General features: G+C 30.3%; 1 protein-coding gene across 1 annotated transcript; it reads right to left on the bottom strand.

The window, feature by feature from the left end:
- Positions 1 to 6,146: 6,146 nt before the first annotated feature.
- On the bottom strand, positions 6,147 to 11,029 carry LOC113559756 (fibroblast growth factor receptor homolog 1-like). Its single transcript, XM_026965502.1, has 11 exons — positions 10,905 to 11,029; positions 10,634 to 10,792; positions 10,380 to 10,502; positions 9,972 to 10,159; positions 8,429 to 8,600; positions 8,117 to 8,340; positions 7,733 to 7,964; positions 7,310 to 7,608; positions 6,934 to 7,127; positions 6,573 to 6,713; positions 6,147 to 6,306 (listed from the first exon to the last, which is right to left on the bottom strand). The coding sequence occupies exons 1-11, from the start codon at positions 11,014 to 11,016 to the stop codon at positions 6,147 to 6,149; spliced, it is 2,004 nt and encodes a 667-aa protein (XP_026821303.1). The 5' UTR covers positions 11,017 to 11,029.
- Positions 11,030 to 16,200: the final 5,171 nt, after the last annotated feature.

Below are 16,200 nucleotides of genomic sequence, written 5' to 3'. Positions count from 1 at the left end.
TCCGGGCGGGTTATCGCGTAATTAATTATCATATTTTATTCTGCAACGACTGCCGTCGCAAACGCACCTACTGCAGCTGCTGCTTCTACGCGGATTGCCATTATGACCGATACTACACGCGCAGCACTGACGATTTCAAATATGATTTTAGTGTTACTGTATCACGACGTTACTCTGTTCGTTTCGTTAGTAATATTTCCGAGTAACGAAATCGTAATGAAAATTGCTTTTGACTTTTTGAGATAACTTGTTCCAATAATATAATCCGTGATTGTTTCGAGTACTGTGAATTAAAAAAATAAAAAAGTAGTTTGCTTAAAATATGAGTACAGTCGAGTCGGGATAACTCGAAAAACCTGGCAGTTCGATTTTTTTTAAGCTCCTAGAAATAAAAATTATACATAAATTCGAGTTAGATATCTCGAAGCGAATTCTTATCTCCCTCCAACTTCGAGTTATCGCGACTCCACTGTATTTGGTAACGGTACGACTGAAAAAACCAAAATGTATACATTACCTATGTTTAATTTTCATTTAACACAATTTAAATTGCAATTGTTTGGAGTACTTTAGGATATGTACTTACTCTTTAAAATATGAAAACAGTTAATTAAATAATTTTATTGTTTAAATACTATTAATTATTTTAAAACTTTTTTCTCAAAACAAAAATATTTTGATGACATAAAATCACAAATAAGGTATTTTTATATCTGTATAAAAATATTAATAATTAATATTCAAATTTTTTTTCATGTACATTTGAAGTTAAGTTTTTGATAAAATTACATATTTTAACCATGAATAGTAGAATAATTAATTTTGTTACAATTCAAAAAAGTTATTCGCGAGGGTTCAAATATTTTACTTACATTATAAATTTTACTATACGTAACGACTAATGACATTTTAAAAATATGTAAATTAATTTTTAGATATTATTCTATTATCTATTCTACAAACATATCCACACAGTTGTATCAAAGTGGTATTCACTCAAAATGTAATAACAATAATAATATAATATGGTATAACTTATAAATATATTATATTGTTATAATAATTAAATATTAATAATAAAATAAATGCAATGTTTTCGGCAAAAATTATTTCTACTTATTATATACATATATACTAATAGTAAAATAAATTACTTTAATAGCTATTATATCAGAAATAATTATATTATGAAATATCCTTAATGATATAGACCGTCTCCGTTCAGAATCGTTTATCATTGATATATCATTGAATTCAAACTTAATACATCCATTACAGTGACCCACTCAACACTTCGCATAGCAGATGAGCGTGGTACCAATTTGTCCACCTTTTTTATTTTTGGTCTCTAAAATTACCATCTAGAAATAATTTTCTACAAAAAAATCAAATCTAATTATATTTTAGGATGGTACATCGGTACTCAATATGTCAAATACGAGAAGTATTCGGTATTTGTATACAATATAGATACTAGAATAATTAGATACATTATAACAAATGAATAACTCTTGAAGGATATGAAATCAATATTTTGATGCGTTATCTCTGCGATTCGAATAAAGTAAAAACCAAAGCTAAGAAATACTCAGTGTAAAATGCTTTACAATTGTATAACAAATTACTGCGAGGAAAAACCAAAACTAAAGTTTACTTAAAATAATCGCAGACAATTGTCTGGGCTCGTGGTAAAAATGAAAACCATTGTGTATATAAATATTGACTCGGCGGCGTATCGCAATCACAACAATAATACCTTTAAAGTATATATATATATATATATATATATAATACAATGATATATTATGCACTGTGTCTTGATTATATATTATGGGCACTGGAGCGCTCCGCCGGATGCGCAACGTTTAAACCTGACCCCCCCCACCCCATACCACTACGAATGTATTGAATTGCCGATCAAACATTTATGTAGTTTTTATAGGTAAGTACTGCACAATAATACGTGATTTGTAATCGACGATATCATTATATGGTCACGGCTATAGGGATTTCGTGGTTTTGCATACCTATCGCATTGTACATACGATATATACATTATAATAATATAATATCGACTCGGACGTTATTATAATAGTACGCTGTAAGACATAAACTGTTATGTATATTTAAAATATAATATAATAGGTAAAACTGACAGAAGTAAATATACATAAAACAATATAGGTCAATATGAAAATCGTAAAAATTATAAATTTATTATAGATGTTAGATACTAGTATATACAATATACTACAATATCATAATCATACAATATATGATTTGTAAACGACGATCATTATATTCTTACCTCTGTGTATTGGTATTTTGTCTTTTAATGGTTTTCCATATTACATTTAAAGAGTGAATCACCTGTAAGCATTTTCACCCACATGTAGTGATGCGAAGAAAGAACATTTTTAAAAAGAATATTCTCAAGAACAAGAATATTCTTTTGCAAATTATTACCGGGTAATTATTGCTAAGTGGAACCTATTGTACTAGAATTCAGTGTTTCCCGACTTCTTTTACTCGCGGAACCTTTGTAGGAGCTTGAACCTTTTGTGGAACCCTATATAATTTTTGCAGCTATTCTGCGTTAGAATTATAATTCAAATCGAAAATATTATTAATTAATTTATATTTTCCCAAATTTCTCACGGAACCTTTGGCACCGGCTGACGGAACCCTTAGGTTCCGCGGTACACCAGTTGGGAAACACTGTACTATTTAGAATTTTACCACCGTCAGTTTGTACATGCACCATAGTGATTACTGATGTCTATCTTAGAGAATATTCTTCATATTAGAGAATATTCTCAAGAATATTCTTTCAATAAATAATTACCGTAATTTTACATCACTACCCACATGTTTTCCTTTAAGATAATGATCTTATTGAAACTATTGAGTTTGTAAGTATGACGATCTATTATACGATAGTATACTTTTAACTAAGGTTAAAAAACTTAATTCAAGGTTCTCCATAAGTTTTCTTTCAAGTAACTGTAAAAAAAAAAAAACTCCAGCGTTAATATAGAAAATTTTTTATGAGTGTATGAAATTTAAATTTTTACGAAACCACGTAAAAAAAAACGATCTACTATACAGCAGAGCGATACCCACTTGCACACCCTTTTTCCATATTATATATTAATTTTGTAAGAAATTTTGTGCTGGGTCTACTTATACCACTGATCTGAATAGATTTAGGACTGTTATCAAGTTATTGAAATGTGCGTTTTTTCACATATCGTGATTAATTTTTTTTTTTTTTATGTCTATATCAGCACATGAATACGTTTCTTAAATGAAATAACAAATGCAAATTTAAAATTAGATGATTAGGTATTGTTAGATACTTAAAATTAAAAATTAAATTCATTAATAAAGGTTAAAATTAATGTTGTAGGCTTGGTAAATCATGCTCTATATACTATATAGTATAATATACAATATTATAAACATTAAACATACTATATTTAATTTGATATGACTGGATTTGGATGTTATACTGGTACATCATATAATACGATTCTATTTGTAATATATATCCTAGCAGTATCGAATATATGGACAATTTATGACGAAATAAATGTATTAATAATAATAGATATTATAGATAATAGATATCTATATAGAAGATAGCATATTACAAATATTAATATAACATATTTACTAAAGGTAAATTTATTTCATCTTCATTAAACTGCAGTATGCACCATGATAATAATATAAGCATTAGCTATTGGGTTTAATAATGATCAGAAAACATCATATTAATTAAATTGATAACAGTGATTAATAATCCTAATACTTACAGACGATAAAAATACAAATTATACATCAGATATTCAGATCGAAAAGCAGATGCAGACGTAGACACAGGTCGCAAACGATGAAACGAATGACGATGACAATATTGTAAACTTAGAACAAGAATGCTTATAAGTTATAATAATATTCTGGAATTTTTTTAAAAACGTCATAATATTATGTTTATACAAACCCAAAAACCACGATTATTGGGAATATGTTGAAATTCGATTTAATAGCGAGTACTCCAAATTATTCGAGATCCCATAATACGCACGTGTAAACGATTAACTTTTTTTTTTCGCGAATATCGTTTAATTGGAACTATATAAGTAAGTGACAAGGTACCTACTATATGAGTGCAAGTTCATTATATGCCATTTGGGTACTTTAATTACGAGGTATGACACGGCTACGGCGGTAGGTGCTCGGTGAGTCCGCGGTGAGCCGGTCAGTGCAATAGAACACGAATTTCACTATTTGTACGGTGTATATTTTTTATTGATGATGAACAACGGTAGACAATAGCTAGTTGTTAAATGTCACTATGTCAGGTGTTGACGACATAAAAGAGAATACACAATTGTATGCTTTACGCGGTCTTACGACTAGGCGACGTCGGTAAGACGGTTTACGGAAGAGAGCAAGACGGCCGGCGGCCGGCACTCGTCCAGACCCAATTGTCTTCTCGTCCCACCCTGTGCTTTTGCGGCGCGGGGCAGTGTCTACGGTGTCGTGTCGTCGTTGCCCGTGGTGGCGGTTGATAAGGCGTAGACCGGTCGCTGCGGTGCCTGTACTTTGTACCGGCAAACGTTGCGTACCGTGCCAGGTACACATCATTGAGTATGCAGTCTATGCTTCTTTGAACTAGTTATCGCGCGTGTAATGTGACAAAAGTTATGCAATGTGTCTAAACATTTTTAATTGTATTTAAACCAAATTTTATAATCATTTTACATTTGAAATTTATATTACTTAGTACAAAATACTAACTTTTGAATCAGGCGGGACAGTTGCGCCATGGTTATGGTTGCTATAACTGTTTCATCATTTCATATGGTTATATTTGAATGCTACTAATTTAAATAGTTGCAATAAGTATGATGCAAGTTGATTTGACTAGAATTATTCAACTAATTTAGTACTTTTAACTGAATAGGTACATTTTTCGACATAATTAAAATATTTGTTACGCCGACTAGAAACTATCCAACTATTTACCATAGTCAAATTTTGTTTTTCCTTGGATAAGTCAACTTATTTTTGTAAGTGATTTTTCCGCGGAAACGGTTTCGTTAAAGAAATATATTTATACAGTTACAACAACCATACAAATCCGATTATTATCTTCGGAGTTATCCTAAATTTCGAGTCTTTGGGTGTGTAAGGACGTCACATACAGCTACCTATAGCTAGGTGTTTCATTCATGTGTTTCTTCTGTGCGTTTCATTCGGACGTTTCAGCCTATCAGTCGGTGACGTTACGAAATATTTTTGTCATACCCTCAGTAAAGAAGTTTCACTTCAAAGAAAAGAACATCGTATGATAAAATAAAAATATTTAGACATTTCAAACAAATTAATTTGTTTAAATAATCACTTATTGTTTTTTTCTATGCAGTTTTTTTTCTTTTATCTTTTTAGAACAAAAAATAATAACATTTAAGAATGTACACCATATCTATCACTATTAAATGTTACAGATTTTTATACATTAACTTTCAATGATAGATAAAATATTAAAACATATTAAAAAACTTTATACACATTCTTATGAATATGTGAGATGCTAGATATATGACACCACTTATTAATTTAATATTTTAAGAAAACACGTATAGTTTGAATTCTTTTTTCTTTTGAATAGGCTTTACTAAAATAGGTTAACTTAACTCATTATTATTTAATAATGGGTAATCCTTATTTTTTTTCATTCAAACACCAGAATACTCTATAACGTTTTGATGAGCTTTTCTTTAAGTTCATCTTACCTTGTTTGTATATCGAAGTTTGTCATTTTTGTAATATTGAATAAATCATATGCATTCAATATTAACTAATTATTAATAAGAAAAAAACAAATAAAAACTACATTCAAGATGAGTTATCAGCTAATGACTATTCTATTCTGCAGTTTAAAGGTTTGAAATATATTTAATATACTAGCAAATAAAAATCATTTGAATAATGAAAAACGTTGGCGAATGTGATTAAGGTAGCAATAAAACGAAATTCAATTTTAGTCGAATATTATGTTGAAAATACCAATCACAACTAATCGATCAAATTTTAATACTTGTCAAATGCGACAAGTTGTTTTAGTCGAACGGCTCTTATACGCTGGTGGGCGGAGTGTCCACCTGCGGTAGCCTAAAGTCAACGTATTCTAGATCGGACGTCACTGACAGAATTTCATCGAGACACTTCATCACCTCATTGAACGCGGGTCTGTGACTCGGATCGATATTCCAACAGTCCTGCATTACCGAATATCTATAAAAACACACACGGTAGCCGCATGTTAATAATAATTTTTATCAGGAGTAATTTTTAATACACATAGGTATAATATAATATCATACTTAATGCAGAGGAGTGTCAGTGTCGGTCAATGATATCGATATCATTATTCGAAAATATATTTGGTATCATATCGTTTTAAAATTATAATATATATATACGGATAAAGATTTATAGCATCGTCAATCCTTGGTTTCATGAATATTTAAAATAAAAACAGAAGATTTGTACAAACTTACATTTCCTGAGAACAGTAAAACGGTTTCTCCATACGATGTCCACTCTTGAGCAAATCCAACAATACCTCCATATTGGGTACGGAAGGATAAGGCCTATCCCCCAAGGTCATTATTTCCCACAACAGCACTCCGTAAGACCATCTGTATTTTTGAATAAAAGTAAAAAAACATTGTATGGTTACTTTATCGTTCATAATTGTATTTATCACCTATACCTATGTGTCAAGAAGGTAAAATAACAAAAATCATAGTTTTGTAAATATTCATATTGCATATTTTTTCAATGAGGAATTATGTACGAATTATATGACAATTTCTCCTCCCCCCACGACGTAATTTTCAAAACGTGATATTAACTTACACGTCGGACTGAATCGTGTACAGTCCACGGGAAAGAGCTTCTGGTGCCATCCATTTTAATGGGAGTCTTCCATTGGTTGTTTTTCTGTAATATTCTTGATTTTGAATGTCTTTTGCTAATCCAAAATCTGCAATTTTCATTACAAAGTCTTCGGTAACCAATACATTTCTTGCTGCCAAATCTCTATGAATATACTATATGACGAATAAAAAAAAAACTTGATGTTATATATAAAATTAAATAAATACAATACCTAAATATAAATTATATTACACATATTCATATTGAAATGTTTACATCAATAAAATAATAATAGTAATAAATTATAATATAATTTACAGTTATAATCTACGGTTAGTTAATACATGTGGTTTACCTTTTTTGACGCTAAATACTCCATTCCTTTGGCAACTTGATATGCAAATGATAATAAATCCTTTGCCATTAAGGTATCATCGAAGTTTGCTCCTATAACTGGTTCGTAGCTTAATAATGGTCTGTGTTTTCTCAAGAAATCTCGGAGATTACCATGTAATGCGAATTCCATTAGAATAAACAAAGGTCCGTCTTGTGTACAACATCCCAGTAAGCTTATGACGTTCACATGTTTACCGATCATCTTCATAATTTCCATTTCTGATACTAAATCTATCATGTCGGTATCAATGTGTCCGTCTACTCATTAACCATGAGTTAATAAAATAATAAATCAAAGATCTTATATTTTAAATAGGTACCGTTAAAATGAATGTCTAGAAACAATTATTAAAATATAGATAATAATAATATAATTAAGTACCTTTTAACATTTTTACCGCTACCGTGTTCTTTACATTATCGCATAAATTTATATCGATTTCGCCACGTATAACTTTACCAAATTCGCCTTCACCAAGAGTTTTATTTAGTGATAGTCTGTCTCTCGAAAATTCCCAATGAAGATCGAGAGGCAGCTCGTATTCGGTCAAGCATGCTTGGTCTTGTGTTGTGTATTTGCTTTTTTGTTTTTCAATTTGCACTATCGGTTGAAACTGAAATAAATAATTATTTTTATATATTATATCTTATAAGATTTATTTTTATGTCATTGTTTAATAACGGAAACAAAAATATAATGGATATTTGAACATGGTTATGGGTATACTTTAATATTGCATATTTGTATGTAGAAAATGCAACTCACTACTTCTTTGCTGGGATTTTGTTGTTTTTCGATGATTATTTTCTTGGTCCATTGAATGATCATTCCATTGCTATCCGATTGTCTGGCTACCGATTCCATATTCTCTCTCTGATTGCGTACTAGCATTATGACGCAGACAAAAATTACCAATACAATACTAATGCCCAGTGCAGCCAATTGGTACTCTTGCAATTGATATGTTTTCACATTTCGAATTTCCGACTCTAAAGATTTTTATCGCATATTCAATTATTTTAAAGGTAAACCGTTTTTATTATATTGAAAACATTTTTAATATTTCAAATTACTTACTTTTAATCACTTTCAAATAGGCACTACGATAGATACTGAAGATATTGGGTTCAGGAGATGAATCATTCGTCCGAATGCTGAGAGTGAACACGCATGTATACCATCCTTCGTCTAACTGCGTTACGTTATTCAATTTCAGTTCATTGAAGTTGTCATTGTCGAAACTTTTATTCTAAAACACATATGAGGGGTTACGCACGATTTATTTACAAGATTATGATAAATATGTGATAGGTTTGAAAATATTTAATATTGTGTCTCTGAGATCCAATACAGAATCGAACAAAAGTGAGAAAAACACTTTAACCTTACCGGGAGTGTATGACATGGCATATCCTTAGTAACCTATCACCCATAGTGGCGTGCTCATGGGGGGGCCGGGGTGTCATATTCCCTCTTTGGATTTTTTTGAAATAATATATTATCTACATGAAAAAAAATGTTGGGTCTGTGACAAGTCAAAAATGAATATCCCCCCTTTCAAAAAAGCTGAGCACGCCACTGGATGGGGCTATATGCATAGAAGGTTGTCCATAACTAAAAATTAAAAGCAGTAAAGATTATATCGAGCCTGCTCTTGTTCCTTGGACGACGTGCGGACGATTGGACGTCATATAACGACTTCGCGGAACTTGGGAACAACGCTAATGTGAGGACCATGGTTATAGCCGTTAAGCATCAAACATAGTAATCCTCGTGTCACCCGTGTCGAACAATTAATATTAGCCCTTTAATATTAACATATTTATAACTTACATTGAAATAGAAGTTTTATATGGGTAAATAACGGGAGTACGTCGCTTGCATTGGTAACTATAAATATATAACTACGTTTGTATTAAATAATAATTATCACAGTGATCGAAATATTAAATATTTATTATGTATAAACAATATTTTATGCATAAGTAGTCCATTGTCTCACTGAATGTTATGAATAAAAAGTATGGGGTACAGTTCCAGTAGACTACTAAATTAATAACTATAAAACTGTGTGTTAATTAATAATTGTTTCTTATTCTTAATAATTACAAACAAAAAAACATCTAAACCACCCAAAATCAAAAAAAGATTGTATGTAGGTGCTTCTGTAAAAACTTGACAATCGTGTAACCATTAAAAAAAAAAATTCCAGTGAACCCATCAATAAATGTTATGCTCGTGACACACGATTATTATTAGGGCTCGGATTTATATGTAAATATATATTTTTACTGTGACTTGATAAATTAATTTAAGTGAGTGATAAATTCGTTTCAAAGGATTTCCAATGAAATTAACTATATTTTATTTTACATATTTTTATATATTTTGCCATAAGTACATGTTTTACATATTTTTCAATAATTCCATTTTTTCCTACATATTTTGACAATTTGTTCATTTACGAGTTTTTTGATCATTATTAATTATGTACGATTTTATGTGTATACTATATATTTATTTTATATGTACATAATTAATTATAATGAGCAAGCTTTGAAGTCACCAAAAAGCGCTATCATAGCGTGCCATCCACTTTTAAAAGTTTTGATTTTGATACCTTTATGATAATGCCGTCTTCTAAATTTTCTACATCTACATTCCCGACCGTGGCGTTATGATAGCGCCATTGTATTGAATCGTACATGATACCCATAGGTTCACCGCATCTAAACGATATGGTAGTGCCTTCCAGTGTGGTGACATCCTGAAGGATTTCTTCAAAATAGTACCAAAATGGATCTCTAGCTGTTTTTGCGCAAGTATTATAATTTGTGATTAATTTTGTAAAATTAGTTTAAATATTTTATTTTTTTTTCAATTTAGTTAAATTTATTATATAATCAATTACTAAACAATAATATATTTCTTATACCACGATGATATCTATGCTCACTTTTTATTATTTTGACCTCATAAGTGAAATTTATAAATCCGTTCTCGTTGCTCACTTTACATGTATAATTACCGGAATCCATTATCATTAAATGTTCCAGTCTCATGGTCCACTGTGTGTATATGATCATACCATTTTGGCGTGGAGGTGGCGTGACTCCGTCTTTATACCATGTTATGTTCGGTATAGGATTACCTGTACACGCAATGAGATTTATCATTATTAAACATTATAATAAATGTAAATGTTAATTCGAATTAAATTAATTTATCTTTGAAAATGTTAACGACTACTACTTCTCATTAGTTTATAAACTTTAAATTTACCTTCAGCTTCACATTTCAATTCTAAAAAATGTCCTTCGGTTCGTATGATTACGCTGTCATCGAGTTTTATGAATTTGGGAGCATTAGAATTTTCTATTTTATCGAAAAAACTGATTTTTCCTGAATTGTTGATAATTTCTTTAGTGTCTATTTCGATTCCTTTGTTTTGGTAATTAGTAAATTTTTTCAGAAAAAAAAACAATTAATTTAAAAAGTTAATAATTTGAAGTTTATGTTACATAATTTTATTAATGTATTTATTCATTTATACCTTCAAATATTATGTTTTTTGAACGAGACGGTAGACACAATCCTTTAATTAAAAAGCCAATTACTAAAACTACTGTTAGTAATATTTTAAATAGAACTCGATTATTGATCATTTTTCAATTATCTGGAATAGAAAAATAAATATTTTAATTTAACATAATAATATAACAAATACAGGAAAAATAAAATATATCTTTGACAGAATAAGGAAAAATACAAACTTTACATAAAAGTATGTTTTAATACAAGCTTTAAAGTTTTGTATATTATCCCATTTCAATCCATCTAAGATTATACATTTATTTTCGATTCGAAATATTGTGATAATAAACGTAACAGGAGGTTTCTAGTAAAAAAATAGTATTAATAATTTGTGATTTAGAGCCTTAAAAGTTTTGAAAAATAATTTGTTCAGTATTTTCAAAATAACCATGAAAAAAAAAAGAAAAGAAAAAGATAAGTAAGTGGGTATCACTTTGCTGTATAGTATGTGACAAGTGAATGGATCACTGTAATAGATGTGTTAAATATGACTTCAAAGCTATATCATTCTACATGAAAAACGGTTCTTGACAGAAAGTATTATAAACGTATATCACTAAGACGTGTTTGCGTCAAGCAACTTGCTTATCCCGGGCCGCTACTCTGCGTGACGGCAGCACCATAATTATCTTACTTCTCATGCATACGGACAAACAAAATAGTAATTACCATAGTTAACTAGTCTAAATAACTAACCTAAATTAACCCTATTATAATTAAGGTTTGTCGTATACATCACGCAATGGCTTAACGTTTAAAATAGGTATATCAGTATCCGATTCCCAAACCGTCAAACAAGTGGTTATCGATACCTGCGGTAAGCGCTTACTCAACTTCTTTGGTGACCACAATAACGAGTACTACGCAAAGGACAATTTAATAAGACCTCGCAGGGTTTATACGTTATAACTCTAAGGTTGCTTTACTCTCAAACAACTGACCACGATAACAAGTACTGGATGTTTAAGAGTGAGATCCCTTTAACCTGGACAAAATCGTACTATTTCTCAACTGACTACGATAACGAGTACTGGAAGAGAAATAAAGTATTATAGTGTCTTGCTATTTCTACTAAAGTGTTTCCTTACCACATACGTTTTGGTGCGTACCTCGATATGAGAATAAAAACAAAAGTTATATTAATCAAAATAAAATAAATATAAAATAGCACAACGAAATAATTAAAGATATTAAAATAAAACAGTTGTCAGCCGTAACACACCACAACTGCCCGATCGCTCCGTAATTGTCGTCGCCGTTGACAATTTAATTGTTAATTTTTGTTGAATTGGCATTTGTTCACTCCCGCTTCGTATATGAAATAATATTTTGCTATATATACAACATTACAACAGGTTATAGTTACGGATCCTAAATTTTACGCAGTTAACGAGTTGTGTCTCGATGAAATTTCTCCCAATGTTTAAAGTGAGATACACGAGTTGTGTCCTAATGATAAAGGAGGGATACACGAATTGAGTCCTAACTGTTTTATAAAGTTTTACACAAGTTGTGTGCTGATAAATTCAAATCGATATTTTTCATAAGAATAAAACATGTTGTTTCGTTAATTGAAACAATAAAGTCCTTATAAACTTAAATCGAGAAATTTTTCCATCTCAATGTTGTATAAATACCAACATATATTTCATAAGATATTAACCGGATAACATTTTTCAATTCTGTTCATTATTATTATCGCGTGGAGTAAGGTATACGTGGACCTACGACGAGTATTGAGTATTGAGTATATGACTTTTATACGAACTTTTTCATTTTTCGTGTAAAATATTATAATACCTATATATAATATACTTTTAACTTTTTTAATACACAAATTCACGATTTGAATTTATATAAATTTTTGGACACAATTCGTGTAACCAAAAAAAAAAACTGCGGAACACAACTCTTTTGCAGCCATATTACATTAGGGACCAGAACCGTAACCGAAAAGAACCGGTAACCTTTAAAATTTGACTGATGTAATGTAACAAAATAATAATAAATTACTGTCCTTTTTGGCCCAACAAGTAAAATATTTAATAATTTGAGTCACCTGTTCGACACAACCAATTATATCGACGATAATAAATTTAAAAAAAACTCACATTTACAGTCCGTGCTCGGCTGGCCAGGTGCTATCTATCCTGAGCTATAATACAAATTATATATAATAATAAAGGTTATATACAAGGCAAATCTTGCTTGCATAAATTATAAGTTATGGTAAATACTTTCGTAAAATTACTTAATAAGATAAAATATGTTATCCTATAACTTAATGAAGATTTTGAAGTTTTTTTGATTTGTGGGTTTTATTTTAAAAATAATTATTCCCAAATGCTTAAAATGGACAAATGGAGACTACACTATTCAACATGAACATTGTAAAAGATCTAAAAAATTATAAAATTTAGGTACTTTATTATATATATATTAATGTTATGCATTCTATGAATTTAAAATACCTAAAATCTACCTTATAATATTTACTTTTTTAATATTTGTATTTTATTATATAACCGTTGTTATTGTAGGTAGTATAACACTATTAGTTTTAATTTTTTTAATCTATATTTGAAGTACACATATTTCTCTTTTGACCAATATAATTTTCCGGTTAAAGATTAAAAATTGAAGGTTTTTGAATGTTTCTCAAGAAACATTAATGATTAATGGCCTATTCACATCTCCTTAAAACGGATATATTATATATATATATATGTGTGTGTGTGTGTGCTCCAAATTTTTACGATCCAGTTTTGTCCATTCCAGATCTTTTCGGATTTAAAATTTTGAAATTTCAAAATTTTACTGTCAAGATTTTTACGATCTTGTTTTGTCCAGTCAGGTTTATACGGTTCACTTTTGTCCAGTCCAAGTATTTACGGTTCAGATTTGTCCGGTCAAGATTTCTACGGATTTCAGATTTTTAAATTCCAGTTTTTTACTATCCAGATTTCTACTGTCCAGGTATTAAATTCCAGATTTTTATGCGTCCCCCTGTATATCGTTGCTATTGAAGTACGAACATAGTTCTCCTATGCCCATGTTTGTATTATAAAGATAAAAAATATAAATAATTATATTATTTTGCACTCACCGGTAACCTTCTCTCAACATACCTACATCATCCCGAGACGCCGTCGACTTTGAGCTCATTAGATGATCACTGTATCAGTCACATTGCCCCCCGGGCCATCCCCGCCTATTTCGCGTAAGTTCGACACCACTCATTGTGCGGTGTGCGATAGAACGAGAGGACACGAGCCGCCCCGGTCGTCGAGTTAGGCCAAACACCAGCCAGTCACCAACCAGTAGTCAGCTATGTCGTACGCGTGTAAGACGGAGACAGCACATGCGGATAGTGATGTAAAATTACTGTGATTATTTTTTGAGAGAATATTCTTGAGAATATTCTCTAATATAAAGAATATTATCAATATCAGATATCAGTAAACACTATGGTGTACAACTGTCTGTGGTAAAATTCTAAATATTATCTAGTACAGTAGGTTCCACTATAGCAGTAATTACCCGGTAATAATTCCGTGTCGTTGTTGTACGGTGATTAGATTGCCTACTCGTCCAAAGCCTGGCGTGCATAAGAGTTTGCCTACCTAACACTTAATAGGGTTATCACAGTTCTCCGGCATTACCGAGTGGTCTATCGGGTGTCCCGTACGCTCTCGGGCGCGAACACTAAGTATATTTCATAATATATTTTTTGATACAACTTGTTGACCGAAGCCAAGTTTTGAAATGATTAAATTTAATCTCAAGATTTATGTTTAGAAAAGTACATAATAAAAATTGTTACATAATTCATATTACCATATTATAATAACCATTTACGGTTTTACAAATACCGTTTGATATTAAATTAGGATAATGTATACAAAATTATGACCTGCTGCTGACTCAAAATCTGTGACTAAATATAATAAATTATAATAATATCCCAATACTAAACCGAAAATAGTATTTTTATTAGCAATACCGTCGATGTTAGTCAATAATATATTTATCGACGTCTAATACCTAATATGAGACTATGATATTAGTATATTATATTGTTACCCGATACTAAATTTGCAATATTTATAACGTGTCTTCCAATGACACGAACGAATACCATGAAAATTAATAAAATATTGATTTTATGTACTCACAGATTTTGTTGACGCGTCGATCGCTGGCCAGTAATGACGATCTGTCGCTAAGTAATATTAATAATACACAATGATACAAAAAAAAAAAAAAAAACAATAATAGCTTTAAAGATGAAAACAACAGTACAATTTAAAATAAGTGACGTATAATAAATAACTCAGTAACAATTAAATCTGGCCTGATGGCACATTTTTACAATTATAATCATTTTATTGATGGTGGTGTTCGATGATGTATGTGATGCTGCCGTTGAGAAAAATACGACAATATTCTATAGATATATAATATTGTGCGCGTGATACGATTATACATCCGATACGTTAAAAAAGTTAATATATAACAATGATTACTATTACGAAACGGGTGTCCCGGTCGTAGGGTATACGGGTGATACTAACACTGACGCCGCGCGTTTTCATTATAATAATACGAAAATACGAAGAAAAAAACACAGATAAAATGACCAAACGGCACTGCAGATTATGTGCATAATATATATCACGCATGACACCGTAATAGCATACCGGCTGTCCTTGAACTTGTCGCGATCAATGGTTCTGGCCTAGTGCGATTAAAATGACAACATAGCTATTAAGTCACTTATTATACTTTTGGTATAACAGTAAGTAGATTTAATTTAACATTGCATTTATTGTAATAGTGTTGAGTTAATAAGATTTTACTTATATTCTTAAAGTAGGTATTAGAATTTTTTACTTTCGACCTCTTTAAGTGTCGACTATATTCAATTTTTTACCAGAATCCATCCTCAAAGTTTAAAGTCAAAACATATTATTGACTCGGAAAAATGATAACAAACAAAAAATAAAAGCATATCATTTTAAAATCAATACATTCATTGTACTCACAGAATCTAAATTTATGAAAAAACAAAATGTTTTATTCAACACCTGCAGTAGGTATTCGATCAAATTGATTTTTTTTTTTTTTACTGTGATTTAAAAACAGAAATCCCGTTGTGCCTTATTGAATTTGATATTCGTTACATACATGCATTTTTATGACACGATAAAATGTTCAAATTATTGTGACTCTTATCTTGATATATTTATAGATAT

Source organism: Rhopalosiphum maidis, chromosome 3 (assembly GCF_003676215.2).
Source record: "Rhopalosiphum maidis isolate BTI-1 chromosome 3, ASM367621v3, whole genome shotgun sequence".
In the NCBI taxonomy this organism is placed as follows: Eukaryota; Metazoa; Arthropoda; class Insecta; order Hemiptera; family Aphididae; genus Rhopalosiphum; species Rhopalosiphum maidis.
The sequence above is the reverse complement of the archived record's forward strand: the minus strand, read 5'-3'. Positions and strand labels throughout refer to the sequence as shown.

Coding starts and splice junctions, on each gene's coding strand:
- LOC113559756 (XM_026965502.1), bottom strand. CDS start 11,016: ATGATCAATAATCGAGTTCTATTTAAAATATTACTAACAGTAGTTTTA. Junction 10,793..10,904: donor AAAAAACATAATATTTGAAG/GTATAAATGAAT, acceptor ACCAAAACAAAG/GAATCGAAATAGACACTAAA. Junction 10,503..10,633: donor ATTGAAATGTGAAGCTGAAG/GTAAATTTAAAG, acceptor TTGCGTGTACAG/GTAATCCTATACCGAACATA.